Raw genomic sequence first — 16,161 nt, 5'->3', positions numbered from 1 at the left:
TGCCTTGTTGTATAGCTAATAATTTCCACTACTGTACAATCGCCTTAGGTTGTAGGAGAACCTTTTTTATTAACACTCCTAAATGTATGCTCCGTTTCAAAATAAATACAACCTAGTCTATGCCACAGTTTGATTGAGCCTATCAAGCAGCAGCCCATCACGGCGTTCGTTGTCTTTGCGCCTTTGCTATCAGCGGCTAAATCATTCTTGCAGGGAAAAAACAAAAGCGCAAGATTAAGGGGAATTCGCCGGCTATGATTGAGGAAATCAAATGTAAAACACGACGAGCGCCATGACGATGCACCTTTGGCGCAATTTGATGGGCTCTACCGAATTGTAGCTTCGGCTGCTGTTTCAGTGTAGGCTCGTGCTCCACCGTACAGTCGACGACCGCTTGGCAAATCCGTTGCGCTTTTCGCCAGTTAATTAGTTCCTGTTCCACAAATGTAGCGGCGGATGAGCTTCACTAAACTGCGCATTCCCACAACCATATGTTTTAATACATATATGTACGAAAGCAGGTGTAACTTCGAGCGAGGCAGAATTGATGTAAAAGCGCACTTTAGACGGGGCTTTTTACACAACCACTGGTCGTCGTGCTCACCCGTCACTAGTGAAAATGGCAACTCTTGCGCCCCGAACTACGAACAAGCTAGCTCACAGCAAGAAGCCGCCTATCACCATGGATCCTGATTTCTACGTTAAAAACAATGGCTATCAGCGGAAATTTAACCTCCAGGTTCTGGAATTAATGCGAGGCTCGTTCACAGATGAGACCAAGGAGCAACAGTTCCTCGACCTGGGTCGCGGCACCGGAGACTTCACCCGCGACCAGCTCCTCCCTCTCTGGCCAGACGTCGGGAGGATTGTGGCTGTCGACGTGTCCCAGGACATGGTGGAACACGCCAAGAGGAAGTTTGCCCACCCGAAGATCTGCTACGATGTCTTGGACATTGGAGGGAGCGGGGTGGCCGACTTTGTCGGGCGATATGGTCAGTTCGATCGTGTCTATTCCTTCTTTTGCCTACACTGGATTAGGAATCAAGAAAGGGCTTTCAAGAACATCGCCGACTTGATGAGACCAGGTGGTGAATGTCTGCTTTACTTCCCTGCGTCCGTAAGCTTTATGCGCTTGGGAAGAAAACTCTTAACTTTGGATCACTGGCAAAAATACCGAACGGTAAGATTTTTCTTTTCCGAAAAAACCAAGTGGTGAATGAAATCACACTTGGTTCATTTCTTGCTAAACATAACGCTTCAGTGGGTTGACTTGAATGCAAAATACCATGAGGTGTCCCCACTGCATTTTTCAATCAGCCAATAAGAGCTCGGCGTTCTGCATCATCGCCACCCCCAGAGGAATTTGCGCTGCGCATAGCTTTTTATTTTTCCTTTCCTCGCTCTTCTGGAACGTTTCGCTAGAATCTAGGAACTGATCGCGGATCTTCGGCTAGAATATTCTCGATAGCATAAGCCATGTAAAATAATGTGCAGCTGGTAGCATTGGGATAGTCGTACCTTTGTCGTCATCGCAGCATGTAAGGCGCCTTTCCTATTTTATTCTGAGGCACAAGTTCGCCCAAGTGTTTATTTTCATTTGTACATTCATCAACTGGATTTATCCATTGGTCACGGGACGTCAATTTTCCCCCTGAATGTAGCGAAGAAACTCAATTGGTGCATAAGTCACGTGTTTTAAGTTCCCCCGCTAAATTTAGCAGGGAAGCTGTGCTTTGATTGATGTTGAACATGTTTTTTCTTTAACTTTTTTTCTGTGTGTGTGTGGGGGGGGGGGGGGGGGGGGTGTTGAGGGGAGTAGACAGCCCGTACGACTACAGAAAGGTGCACCTTTTGTCAGATTCACCCATTATAACGAAAAGAAAGTATTAAAGCATGTGTGTGTTACACAAAATATTCTGGGGGTAAAAAAAGTGGTGGGAGAGGAAAATCAAATAGGATCGGATGCGAATATGGAACACAAAAAAAATATGATTTCTAAAATTATAGAAAAAATGGGATACGATATAGCTAGAACAACAATACTAACTAACAAATTTCAAATCTACAAAAACAAAGAAAATTCATACAAAAAAGTTTGAGCGGTGACCACATACTAACATTTTAACGCTTGAAAATTGCTACCTCATACGAACTTGCCACATTCGGCCTGTTAAAGGTGTATTGAATGCGTTCAAAGGGTCGGCATGCTTTGTGGCTCAGAGCAACCAAATACATGATGGGAAGGAAGAGTTTTATTTCGTACAGTAATAAAAACATACGAAGCTTGTTTAGGGCAGCCAATGGAACCGTGAAAACATTTATGCAAAAGTAGCCCTCATGTCTGGTAATTCTCCGAAAGCCTTAAAATGCGGTAACTTTATAAAGTGGGTGGTTTTCTTAGTTCTGGTGATGCCTAGGGTGGAAGGACGGTCTGTTTTTTTAGTATATGTTGTGGGTGGTGCTCTTAGTTTACGTGGTGTCCTAGGCAGCGTTTTTTCATAGAAACTTCTTACATCACACCATTTATTTTTTTTTAGGGGGGGGGGGGGGGGGGACTTTGCTCAAGCTTCCATCCAGCCCCGCCCGAACAAAGCCTTTGATTTTCGGGGTAACAAAGATAGGGGAAGCACGGTTTCTTGCCCTTTCCACTCTTTCTCCTTCCGTGCGCTCTTTCGACAGCACCTGTTTCTGCTCTCCCATTCCTGTGTGCTGGGTCCGTAGCTCGGTCAACAGCACACTCGGCTTCCACGACGTGACCTGAGTTAGATCGTTGGTACCAGTTAAATTTGTGCTTAAAATCGTTAAGAGGATGCAGTTTGACCGACCTACACATCCTGTTTACGCAGCTTCTGAGGTTGGTTGATTCTGAAAATCTACAGCTTCAAATTTACAAATCACGTGCCATCCTCCTTTCAGTAAGGTGGGGAAGGTTTAAAATTCCTAGCAGCCGTTGAGGTATGAAATAAATCATCCTGAGAAAATAAATCATAAAGCAGCCGAAAAAACATTTTCTAAAAGTGTTTTTTTTTTTGTTCTTCTGAGACCATTCGATATAGTTCATAGTTTTACACGCTCAATAGGCCTTTTTCAGAGTTTGGCCAGGATCGTAGCGGGCAATCGTTTCCGGTGCAGCTGAACCTAGTGGCGCCACTGCTCTTCAGCTGCAATTTAATGAACATCTGAAAGTACAACATGTCAAGCTCAAATGAAATCGGCATAGCATTATGACAAGTGCAATGGTCATACAAAATGTGATGCAGCGCCGAGCTATATCGTATTGTAGCGCCACGTTTTCGGCCTCAGCGGAAACTACGGGAACGAGGCATACAGGAACGATATGGAAAAATCGCGCCATGCTGTGGCTTCCGTGTGAACCGCTCAATAAAAATAAAAAAACACCAGAATAAAAAGTAAAAAAGCGCGCCTGCTTGGCAGAGTTCTATAAAGTCCCCAGTGATCGTTCGTTTTTGCCGCTCTGCTTGATCATGTCATCTGACCCGCGGTAGTAACTCGTATCTACTCGAGCGAGATTTGAGGCCCAGCTGACGTGAACTAGACAAATGGTGATGTGTGAAAGGGCGTTAACAAATCCGCACTGCTGGAGTTTATGTAGGGCAAACACGGCAGGCCAGCGCCCACTTGGGGTACAGCTATTACACCAATTTCGCGGCAGTGTTCGGCTGTGGCACAAGTCCAATCAGTGAAGATATGGGTTTCAGCCGACAGCTGATGCAGCCTTCGTGTGACGGAGCTTTGTAAAAGAAGTGCTTAAACAAGCAACGGTAAGGTACAAGCCATCTAATTAAATATAGTTTAATTAATTCGAAAAATTCACCAGAAGCAGATGGGAAGTTGTTGCCTAAAAGAACCAAGCAGGGAGGACAGACGACATTTGCAAAAATACCTTTTTCCAATTTTTTTTTTTTTTTTTTTTTTTTTTTTTTGCGGTTACGTCGCATTCTGGACTTTGGTGTGCGTAGGGTCGGAGCGGCCATCTTTTCGGCACATCCATGTGTCGAATCCGATGTCTTCCACGCATATGTGTGCCTCGCTTATTCGAGACTGCGCCATACTCTAACATGACAGCAATCCCTCTGACTTCCAGTGGGGACATCATCGTCTTCCGAACAATAGGACACCAAAACTTCGCTCCTGATTGACCACTGAGGACTGGTGTCCCGCCAAAGCAAGGGGAAACCAGGGGAAATCGGGGGAAAACGACTTTTTTGGTTGGGCACACTTTGCTAGGGGGCCACGGGCCGTCGCGTAGGAGCTTGGAGAGTACCCCGAGTAGATTTGGGAGAACACTTCCGGCTATCCAGGTAGTGAATACTCATTGATCAAATTATTTTGAGGCCGTCAGTTAGCACATATGGAAAGTTCCGCTTCCACGGCAGCCGCCAGCCTATAGATGTGTTGTTATAAGGTAATAAACGTTATTACAGTCATTTGCGAGTGGGGTTTGGACTACGTGTGGAAAGAACATCTAGCTTCGATTATGGCGAATCCGCTTCTTCGATAGTGTGGCGTCGTGGAGTTGGGACTACCGAGGCTTAGGCGGCAGAGAGAGGCCAGCCACAGTATCCGTGCATATTTTCTAGTTCTTCAATAGCCCTTGACAGTAATCTGTGGCCTCGAACTTTACGTTCTTGAAATTCTGCGTTTTTAATGATAATCATCAAACAATGTCATTTCTTTTTTGCACAATTCCTCACATTCGCACGCAGGTGATCGCGACGCATTCTCCAACCCTGAATTTGGCAGACCGAGATACCCGTCTGTCTTACGTATCTGGTCTTGTGAAGAACGCCAATCTGATTCCAACCACGTGCGAGGTGCTGGAAGAAGATCGCAGGTGGTCTAGCGTTGAGGAATATACAAGTAAGCTTAGAAGGAAGTGCACTTTTTTAAGTTTTTTCTTAACAGGGTATTAGGGCAACCCAACATGCAAAAAGAGCAGCCGTCCTGAAGTTTATACCTTACGTACCATGGGTCAACGCATTGATACATTGAACGCGAGGATCGGGTTAGCATTTGTCTAAAACTCGTATTCAATAAGTCAAAATATGACTTCCACCGAAACGCTAAAACAGCACTCGTGTCTGATATGCGTCCTGGGCCGGTGTTTCATGGGTGAGTTCTAAACTTCAGCACTACGGCTTTCTACCAAGGTTGTGTTTGGTAGAGAGAGGTATCGCTGATGTCAAACACGAGGTCCAACAAGTCAAGAGATCCAACGATCCGAAATATTCAATATTGGACCTATTGACTTGTTGAATCTCTTGGCTCGTTAAACCTTTGACTCACCATAAACCTGTGGACTCGTTTGTCCTTTTGACTCATATATGATTCCTTGACTCGTCCCAAAACGTTGACGAGTCAGGACATTCAAAATTGTCCACTCGACGTTTTTTCATTATCAACTGGTTGTGTGGGTTCCCCCCAAAATATTTCAAGACCACATTGGCCCAATCCCTGAAACTCAACGACACGTATGTAACACAAAAAACTCCAAAGTGTCTCAAACTCGCACAACACATGATAGATTGTTGTGTTTTGCAGACAACTAACTTTCGTAAAAAATTATGGTTACTATGTTTGAATCACACACAAAAAAAACGATTTATAATACAGATGACAGATTGCTGCTTCTTGAAAACAAAAACTTTCATAACAAAATATGGTTACATATGTTGGAATGAAGAAAAGAGCTCTTAAAGGTGCCATGCAACGATTTTGAACTTTGCGCTAATACCGCTTGTAGCTGATCCCTGACGTTAATGAGAAACACCCGTTCGTTTTTCACCACACGCAATTGTAGTCAAAGAAAAAAAAATTAAAAAAAGCAAGCAGCGTTCACCCGCTCAACTTGCAGCCAGAACAAGTGGCCACGTGATCTGGAGCCGGTTATATGCCACCAATGTTGTTCATAGCCACACGCTGCGGCTGGCAAGGCGCAGGACAAGTGCTGAGTTACAGACATTGTTATGGTTCGGCTATTATCGTTATTGCAGCGATTGGGCACGGGCCACTACCCGAAAGCTTCTCGAGCTATTGATTATCAAGAGCACAAATCGATTGCCCTCGGAATGCTCGGGTTCAATTCATAAGCCGCTTTGAAATATCGTCAGATGGCGGTACGGCGACGGCCCAGCTACGTCATCAAGTCTTGCGAAGAAGAGTTTGAACAAAAACACTCCCTTTTGTCCTTGAAATTACACCTCGACAAAGGAGTTTTTTGGCCGTTGGCCTTACGTGCGAGTATCCTTGAGTCCCATTAGTGCCAGTAAGCTCGTATAAAGTGAAAAACATTCTAACTGAATATCGTTGTACCGTCCTTTTGTCTGAAAACACTGTCGTACAGTAACTCTGTCTTACATCACAAACAATTTCAGATCAAAAAGGGCTGGCAATTAAAGGAAATCTTTGACCGATTGCTTATTGGCTAGTCAACTTAAGTGTGGCCGACATGCCGAATTCTCTGGAGAGTGTTCTTTTTAACATCACAAACACCGGATTTCTTGATTCATTCAATTGCTTGGCATGGCGGATTTCTTTACCGTTAAAGAAATTACGGTCAGTGCGCAGGCGAGCTGGTGGTGCTCCAGTCTGGGGTAATATCATCATGGTAAAATTTTGACCGTAGTGTATCTCTGCGACTCGTGGATCTTTTGACTTGCCTGGCACGGGACCGTCGGATGTCCCGATTGGTTGGATTTCTTGATTTTTTTTACCACTCTAGCAAAAGCCACCATCAACCCACCCCCCCCCCCCCCCCCTTTCCTCTCCTCGCCGCTTCTGACCAACAGATTCATCGTGCGAAGAGATCCAGCGATTCAAGAGGCGTGTGGAAGCCTTATCAAATTATCCATCGAGTGAAGAGATCTAATATAGATGAATAGGTTCAACAAATCAAGGGGTCGTTCGTGTTAAGAGATCCATCGAATCAAGACATCCGACTAATCAAGAGATCCAACGAGTCAAATAATTTATGGCAGGTTAAAAGTTAAACCACAGCGAATTTTGTTTAACAGAGACGATTCCAGTGTTGGACAGGACTGATAAGTGAGATTAATTTATTTTCACTTAAAGGCCGACTTACGGAACCATTTTCCGCAGGGTAGGAAAGTGCTCCCCAACGACCTTCGCTCCCTCCCCTCTCGCACTCCTTCCTCCTCCTCCCCTGAAAACGGCGGGTCCGGAAGCTAGTCTCCGTGGAAAGAAGAAGGGGTTTCCTCCTTTCTGGGTGGCAAGGAGGAAAGGTATTCTCCCGCGGAAAATGGTTTTGTAGGTCGGCCTTTAAGCTTAATTTATACCTTTGAACAAAAAAAAAAAACATTTGCTGAAGAAAGTTGTTTCGAGTGATTAGTCGCGGTTGTTGTATTGCAACACAGGAGGCAACCAAGAATATCTATGAAATGATTCTTGCCTTTTTATACGTCTGTTTTGAAGACACTGTAGTTTCTACTTCTTCGGCGAGTTTCGAGATGAATTCGTGTTTTACGTGTTACGAACGGTTCGTTCAGTTTCAAAGACTGTGCAGACATATCCCGAAATATTTTTAGAAAGTATATGTCGGCAGTTTTTTCATGCGGGGTAGAGAAGTTGACAGGCTGGTATTGAATCTCCTGGGTCGTTCGACCACTTAACTGGTTGGAAATGGGTCTAGAGGTTTAATGTAGTCAAGAGGTGCAAGAACCAACATTTCAACGGGTCAAGGAATTAAACATTGGATATTTCGACTCATCGGACCCTTCATATAGAATCCTTCCCTCCAGGACACCTTCTGAACGTTTCTGACGCCACTGCTTTTCATAGTGCCTCCTCTCAGTTTTTTATGTCTACAGGCCCTCTACTTGGACTTGTGATATCCGGATCCCCTGGTGTTTGCATTAGCGATAATTATAATATATTCACCTCAGGTGTAAGAACCAAGGGGCGTGTCGAGTCGAGAGCATTGTATTATCGCGCCGTATTCAATAAGACTGCGGTACTAGCCGATGAGAACAAGAAACAAAGATTTATAAAAAAAAGAATCGTGATGATAAATTAAAGCCACGCACTGCTGTCAGGGGCTACGGTAGGTGAGCCTTTTTCAATCGAGCGCCGGAACAGACTTTCTGATACTTATTTCCGGCTAGTAACTGTAGAAACGTATTTTTATTCTTATTTTCAGGAGCGCATATGGGACTGATGAGATTATCCAACCTTGTGACAGAAGAAGAGAAGCTTCTCCTCCTCAAGGACGTCGCCGAGGAAGGAGCCAAGTTGTTCGCCGAGAAAGAGGCCGGTAGTTCACCGTTCCGCAACACCCAGTTCCTGGTGCGCGCCCGCAAACCTCGACCCTAAGCTTGGCGCGCCCCTCTCTCCTACGTTGCAACGATGCACAGTGCCGACATCAAATATTGATCTGCACGCCCTAACCGAATATAATGAGATGCAGCTTACCAAAGCCAAGGAAAGAAGTAGTAACGCGTTTTCAGGGAAATAAAGAGCAAAGCGTGAAACATAATCTTTGATTGGACCACGCTGCAAAGGATTTAACAATAAAGGGCTCTGGGACAGGGTGACTTTCTTTTTGTCTTAGTGACGTTAAGTGACGGGAGCAAACCCGATGCTAAGCGAACACCCAATGCGAACAACAAGTCGTTCGCTTCTTGCGCAAGAGTTGCGGTGACTTCAGAAAGACGACGAGTTCTGATCGGCTCTGATTCAGAGACAGTGGGTAGACCTCAAAGCAAGCTGCCTTGAGGTCTACCCACAATCTTTAATTCAAAAACAATCAGAGCTTGGCATCTTTCTCGCGCTACCACAACCCCTTCAAAAGAAGCAGACGAAGTTGCGGTCCGCCTTGCTTCCAGTCAAGTGGTTCGCAGAATTTTACCTCTAAGTGTTCTGACACTACTGAAACCATGGTTGCAATTCCGCTGCTTTTACGGGAACCGAAAATTCTCTTCAACATCAACTTCCGCAAACAATCAAATCAAGTAAGATCAAACGAACTATTTGAGTTTAGGAGCTATACTCTCTTTCACACCTAGTGCGACCGCAGTCAATTCTGCGATCCAATGTGAGGCACTCGAGCTGTTCCAAAGGTGCATCGTCATAGAGCTCGTAGGCTTTGTGCATTTACTCTCACGGAATGAACCAAACCCGCACAATGAATGATCCGCCGATTGGTTTAGCCGGTAATATCAAACGCCGAACCAACGATGAGCGTCATGACGTGACACTTTTGGTGCTGCGTTATTGGCTCCATTTGATCGTAGCGAAGGTTGCATTCGGACATAAAGTGAAACGGAGCGTATGGGACTACGCCAGCCCCACTACAAAAACATGCACCCGTGCAAGGCTACAGTGCTTGGGACTTTGCGCAACGTTCGGAGTTGTAATTTGTGGGAGCGAGGGTCTGCCACCACGCTTAGAGACCGCTGCCAAAGCCCAAAGCGGAAAACGTCCGAGGCGCCCGACAGCGCATGAGGAATAGGCGCGAGAGCCTATCAAATAGGGGGTCTGCCTTCCCACAGAAGGAGGAAGAGGGCCCGAGGGCACGGAGACACGTCGGTCGAACGCTACGGCAATGTTATACTTTAAATACTAACAACCCATTCCTGTTGCTCTCATAAAAATAGTTTCTTGTTATGTAAACCCCGCATTCGTGTTGTTCCTCCCGGATGGGCTACAGCAAGGCAATCCTCCCACATGAAGCCCAACGTACTTTTGCTGCCCTTCTGTCAGACCGACAAGGGGCTGGGTTTCTTTTCTCGGTAAATTTTTTTTCAACTGCGGTGTTTCTTTTCGAAGCAGTGCTTGTATGCGCGACAGCGCGATTGCTCGTAGAATTGCATGCAGCCTCAAAGCATTGCTTAGTCACACGGGTGACGCGGATGACGGTTTGGGGGCGTGTTTATCTTTCTCGAGTGGAGTTACCGTCTGTCGCCGCACACGTTTTTCTTGGCTGCTTGGCGTTTCTGTTTTTTCCCGCCATGTCTCCCACACTACGCTCCGAGACGAAGGATGGCGAAAAGCCTGAAGCAAGCGTGGATCCCGGAGCAGGCTCGGCGGATGCGCAAGCCGAATTGCCACTGAAAGTGGCAGCCATGTGTGATGCGGTCACGCAGCGTCTCAATAGAGCATATAGTAAACGTAAAGAGAGTACACAGAGACCAATTCGCGGCCCAGATAGTGCGTTTAATGCCCTCCGCTACGTGGCGCTTTTCTGTAATTTGGTTAAAATTAGAACTCTTTATACACTCTAAGAAAGGAGGGGAGTTCGAGGGAGTTAGACGGCGCGACAACACCCACAGCGTGCGCTAGCACCCCTTGGGAAGGAATATCCTCTCTCAAATAGAAGGAGCGAGCAAGGGGAAAGAGAATGGGGTGCTACAGGAGCAGTGTTGTACACGTTCCTCAAAAAAAGGAACGAAAGCTCGTTCCTCGTTCCTTCTGATTTTTGGAACGCGTTCCCGTTACAAGTTCCATCTGTGAGAAAGGAACTCGTTCCCGTTACAGTTAAAAAAATGGAACGCATCGTTACATATACGTTACAACTGTATTTTTTGCTAATTACCATATTTAGTTAAATCAAGCAGAGTTTTTTTTTATTTTTTTATCCATCCCACTAATAGTCAACATACGAGTTTGTATGTCGTGATGGAAAGGCACCAGGGGTAGAAAACACGCGGAAATAGGGTTTCATTTGTTGATATATTCATGTTAAAAATCTCAGCTATTAACCATGTCCATGTTTGTAGTGTACAACTCAGACGAGCCAAATGTACTTTTACCCAAGATAGCACGAGCGTTTTACAACAACCTCACAGGCTTCAATTTAACAGAGTCCCGTGTTAGAACTTAACAACAGTTGCTTCTCGATGGTGCTGTCCACAAGACGAGCAAGTAAAGGAGAGGGTAGGACTTTTGGAAAGTCAGTCTTGGAAGCTACAAATACTTCGTTGTGAAGGTTGGATTTGTTGTTCAGTTTGAAGGTGGGGGACAAGAGAAGGAATAAAGGTTATTCTTTGTGTATCTTTTAAGTGAATAGTGTTCGGGATACAAGCGTGAGTCCGATATCTGGCAATCTGTGATCTTGCTGTAATTGTAGGTCTCGTTATTGAAGTTCAAAAATTGCTGTAGTCGGAATAAGATTTCTGGGTGTATGAGGATTCGTGGAACCAAAGAAAGTAGCTGAGTTTGAAACAACCCTCTTTCTTTGTCTTTTCCTTCGACTAAAAGTTATGCTTTTTGTACCGCAGTTACGGGCATTAAAAAAAAAATATCAATGCCCACCAGCTCTCCTGCACCCGAAACCGTTAGCAAGCGAGAACCACACAAAATAATCCATAAGATTGGTAGCCAAAAAGTTAAAGAGATCCTGCACTTCGTAAATATAATGTTTTTGTACTTTCATACTTTCCCTGTTAGAAACAAAATAAAAATTACCCCACTGGACGAAAAAAGGAACGCCGTTACTCTTTCCGTTCCAGTAAAAATGTAACGCGTTCCCGTTCCAGTTCCAGTGATGGAAAATGGAACGGCGGCGTTCCTTCGTTCCCCCTAAAAGGAACGCGTTCCAGGAACGCCGTTCCTTGGAACGCCGTTCCGTACAACACTGTACAGGAGTCCCCTGGGAATTCGAAAGGATTACGGGAAGGGGAAGCCTGCCTTCGGGCCAGGCTTCCTTTGCGAAGGGGGAACGTGGATGACTAGCCTTGTGAAAGTTAAATCCGATCCTGGAGTTTATGCTTTTACTTTACTTCTTTTTTTCTTTTTTGCTTCACAGATACTTTGAAATTGCAGACGTTCCCTTTTCCTTCGTTTTTTTCTTTTTTACGTTTTCCTATTTACTTCCAAGTTCAAAAAGTTACCTGACTGTTTCATAGAGGGCGCTGGCGGGCAGCAGAGTTGCGCGTTCATGCATGGCATGTGGATACAGCTCCTCACGTGATTGAATTCGGCGAATAGCAGCGCCGCGCGTTCGAGGCGCGCGGTGCGCTCAAAAGCCGGGGAACGTACGCCGGGGCGCTTGCAACGTCAACTTTGCTGCACGACATTTAATACGGCTCCTCACGTGATCGGATCTCGGCGAATAGCGGCGAGGGCGGCACGCGGCACGTGGAATCAAACGCGCAACTCTGGCTGCCGTAGGTAGCCTATACAGGAACTCTAGATCGACAGACCGACACACCATGCCGTGGCTTACATTTTGCAAGATCGAATTTTTACAAGCTTACGGTTAAGCATGTAACCTTCAAAGGAGATTTAGATTGGTCTTGTTTACGCTTCTGATACAAATGTCTTTGTCTCAGGTCTGATCCGTTAAGATAGAGGACACAAACCAATGTGAGACAATCTGGGTAGCTAAAACGATATTAAAAATATCTCGCCATTAATTTGTTTAGCGGTGGGAGACACTGAAAAGTGCATTCCGGTGACAACCAATTTAGTCAGCTGCACGCACTGGCGACCGAAAAACTTTTAACTTAAAAATATATAGCAAAAAGATAAAATCGTGGAGAAAGCGTGAAGACAGCATTTATTCTAGATTTGAAGTTCCGCGGGCACGACGTTTTTGCGAACTCTCAAAGCTTACCCAATAGTAAATTCATACCGCGTTTTATATATGGTACAAATAAATTGCGAAATAAAAAGCCCGCGACCATACTCATTCAGGGCACAACGTTTCACAAAGTTTTTGTTACACAGCGCCCTACCTCGCTCAACCGAAGTTATTAGTGCTGAGGAGTCAGGACATCGTCGGAATTTTTCACTTGGTATGATGACCCTCTCTGTTCGCGTTAAGATATTTTAAGGTAAAAACTTCTGGGAACCATCTTTTTTTTTTTTTCATTTTGTCAGTTTGAGAAGAGTCTTGACTGCATCATGTACGACGCTGGCGCACTGCCTGGTGGGCCGAGACGCCATTCCGTAAATTACATTTTGTGTGTTATAGTTTCGACAAGCTTACGGCCCTGGCGTAAACTGCGAGCGGATTTTAGGTCGTTTTCGTTTATTATGTCCCTGTTATACGAGGGATCCGACCGAATAGAGGTAACATTACAACGTGAGACGGGCTGGGAGGTGGATCGAAAACAAGAATATATAAAGGGGCGATGGAATGATTTTAATGTTGAAGGAATTTGCAGCTTGTAATTTTTGTATCGTTTATATATAAAAAAAAAAATCACATCGATTTTTTAAATAAATATCGCGATTCCGTTTCGTTACATGCACAGCAAAAAACGGTAATATCTCGGGTCTTTGAACCACGCGCGGCGGCCGGTGTGACGGATGTTTGGGTACATCTGGGTGGATTTTCGCGACGCCATCTGCATGAGGTGCACAAAACCATTCTCTATGATGCTGTGGTGAAAGAATGCGAACACACACACGTTCAGACACAAAAGGAAAGATGAAAGGGGGCTTGACCTTAAAAAGACTATTTACAGAACCCAGACACACAGGTTAAACCTGTGCTCCTGCTTTTATGCGAATGACTTTGGTGTAGATACCTGTGTCTATTTCCACTTTCAAGTCCAACAGGATGACGCCATTCCACGCGGGTACGAATGAGTGCAAAAGGCTCATCTTGAAAAATCAGTTTGTTGGAACAGTGTCGTGTGTGAAATATCTCTAGCTTGTGGGTCTACGTATGTAGGTCAAACATAAAGACGCATTAACGACAGATTAAATGAGCATAAAAGGAATGCCAAGACCAATACAACGACCTTTGAAATAGCTAAACGTGTTCACGAGCAACTCTGAAGTTGTGGTTGGGGCCCTTTTTTAGGGAATAAAGTCTACAAAATACTAAACATTACTTTTTTTTTTGCAGTGTTGTGTTTGTATTTTTTGCTTCACAATTCCGGGGTCTGTTAGGGATTGTCTCTCTAAGTTTTCGGTGTGTCACAGTTAGAAAATAGGCTTACAATGTGTTGTACTAAGTTTAGGGTTTCATGACGCAAGTTATCGGGAAGGGGCGCGGCATGGCAGCACAGGGAAGGCGCTCCTGAACGATAGAAGGTGGCCTGCAGGCAGACATTCCCCAAGAGAAACAAAGGTCCCGAGCCCCGCAAGTTCACTTTTCCCCGCTTCTCTGGCGTTCATGTCCGCCCATCGTCTTTTCTGTGTCCCGTTCAATATTATAACGTTAACAGAGCGCCCGTCCACATTTCGCTTTAGTGCGATGACCGGCTATTCAGATGCTTGTTTTACAGCAATCTAGGAATCCCACGCATTCATCGAAAGTTCGAAACACATGCTCCAAAAGCAAAACAAAAACAGCACTGTGATTAAGTTTAACAAATTCAGTTTATGTTTTCGGGTGTTTGCTGCAATGCACTCTATTTGACATGTCACAAACTCAAAGGTATGTACATATTTTCTGTGAGGAGGTCTAGGCAGTCACAAGTTGTTCTGGATTGAAACTGTTCCTACTGTAGACGGATAGTTTTGCCACCGCAGTGCAGAAACTAGCGTGGGATCTTAACGTTCATCATGCAATAATAATAAATTTTGCCATGAAACGATACTGAATTTAAGAATCAAGCACTTCAAAAAAGAATGCTGACAGGAGTATGTGAACTTTATGCTCACATGCAATGCCTCTAAACTATGCGTTTTCTTTTTTTTTCTTTTTTTTTTGTATAGTTTTTAAAGTACAAGCGAACTCCTCTTGCAGTCGCTCCTACGCAAAGCTTGCTGACGCAGTTTCGGGAAACCGCGATGTTGATATACCACGGGTATACCTTCTGAACTGTCGTGTCTGATATTTGAATGCGTTCATCTGTGTGACTCGAGCACTGCGTTGGCACTGCACTTAGGCTTAGCCGCAATCGATGCCTTGCGGGACATACAAATTTTGGCTCGAGCTCAATCACTGCAGTGACGGGCGGAACAGCCAAATGTACGAAGTGGGGAGTGCGTACGGAGTGCGGAGTGCGGCGCGTGCACCGTTCATTGACAATCGCTGCGCATTGCTGTAATGATCATTCGCGGCACATCATCTACAAGAAATACATAGGGCAGGCAAGCTGGTTAGAAAAGAACATGCTGTATTTGCAAACCCTGGGACGGAGAGAATTGAAAAAAATAGACAACACAGCTCATTGTCTCAAACTTGTGGCCGCTTTTTCTGTTCAAAGTGCAAGAGCAAGTTGTTTTTATTAAACATTTTCTGCGACTACTCGTGCGTGGCCAGAAGTGCTAATAATTGTTTGATAGGTTATAAACTGGAGGTATCTGACAATAGTAGGAGAACAGTTTCATTGTCCCTTTATCGCATTCCTGTACGATGATATTCCGAATCCAATGGGGCAGTGGCCGGGATCTAAATCAGTAATTCCATAAATATCTCGTATACGTTTCTCAAAGCAGGAGCTCTTCTTTTTTTTTTTTTTTATACACATGACGTGGTGCAATTTACAGGACGTCAGAACAAGTCTGGTCAGTGTTTTATTAATTGCTCTGCTCTCCCATAAAATCACGATGGAGAATACAGTGCGCGGTCTAAAGAAGACGAAGTAATTATGAAAACTAACGTCAAGGGGTGTCGTCCCAATCCGGCTGACGCCTCAATTCGGCTATTGCCTCAATTCGGCTAGAAGTTTCAATTCGGCTGGACGTTCCAGTTCGGCTACATCCTCAATTCGGCTAGAAGTTTCAATTCGGCTGGACGCTTCAGTTTGGCTAAATCTTCAGTTCGGCTACAAGTTTCAATTCGGCTGCATGCTTCAGTTCGGCTAGATCCTTGCTTCAATTCGGCTGGATGTTCCAAGTTGATCAAGCTAGGCATCCAAGCATAAGGTGCCTCCAATTTTTTTAGAGAGACGTTAACTATATCTCCATCTTGCCTTAACATTGCAACGTGCAAGCTCAGATCAATAAGTTCAAGCAGCTACGAAGGCTTTGGGCACAGAAACATTTGTGTTTGTGTTGTTTGTTCTGTGAAGCTGCTGTGCAAACACCAGGTCTCTGCTTCAAAGAAATTTATTCACTTGCCCAAAGAATGGATTACAGCAGACCAAAGATTGCTTCTTCCAGTGCTGGCCACTGCTCACCTGCAAGGGACAGGACTCCTTGGCAGCTCCTACGTCGAACTGAGTTGAAGAAAAAAAGAAGATACCTGCATCAGTTATGAGACAAAACAATATGGTAGGGGCT

General features: G+C 44.8%; 1 protein-coding gene across 1 annotated transcript; it reads left to right on the top strand.

Annotated features, from left to right (window-relative positions):
* Positions 1-682: 682 nt before the first annotated feature.
* On the top strand, positions 683-8,349 carry LOC121834676 (juvenile hormone acid O-methyltransferase-like). The gene is made up of 3 exons (XM_042288403.1): positions 683-1,180; positions 4,728-4,881; positions 8,177-8,349. Exons 1-3 carry the CDS (start codon positions 683-685, stop codon positions 8,347-8,349), a joined length of 825 nt encoding a protein of 274 aa, XP_042144337.1.
* The last annotated feature ends 7,812 nt before the right edge of the window (positions 8,350-16,161 follow it).

This window comes from Ixodes scapularis, unplaced genomic scaffold (assembly GCF_016920785.2).
Source record: "Ixodes scapularis isolate PalLabHiFi unplaced genomic scaffold, ASM1692078v2 ptg002869l_1__unscaffolded, whole genome shotgun sequence".
Classification (NCBI taxonomy): Eukaryota; Metazoa; Arthropoda; class Arachnida; order Ixodida; family Ixodidae; genus Ixodes; species Ixodes scapularis.
Note: the sequence above shows the minus strand (reverse complement) of the source record. Positions and strands in the feature narration are given on the sequence as shown.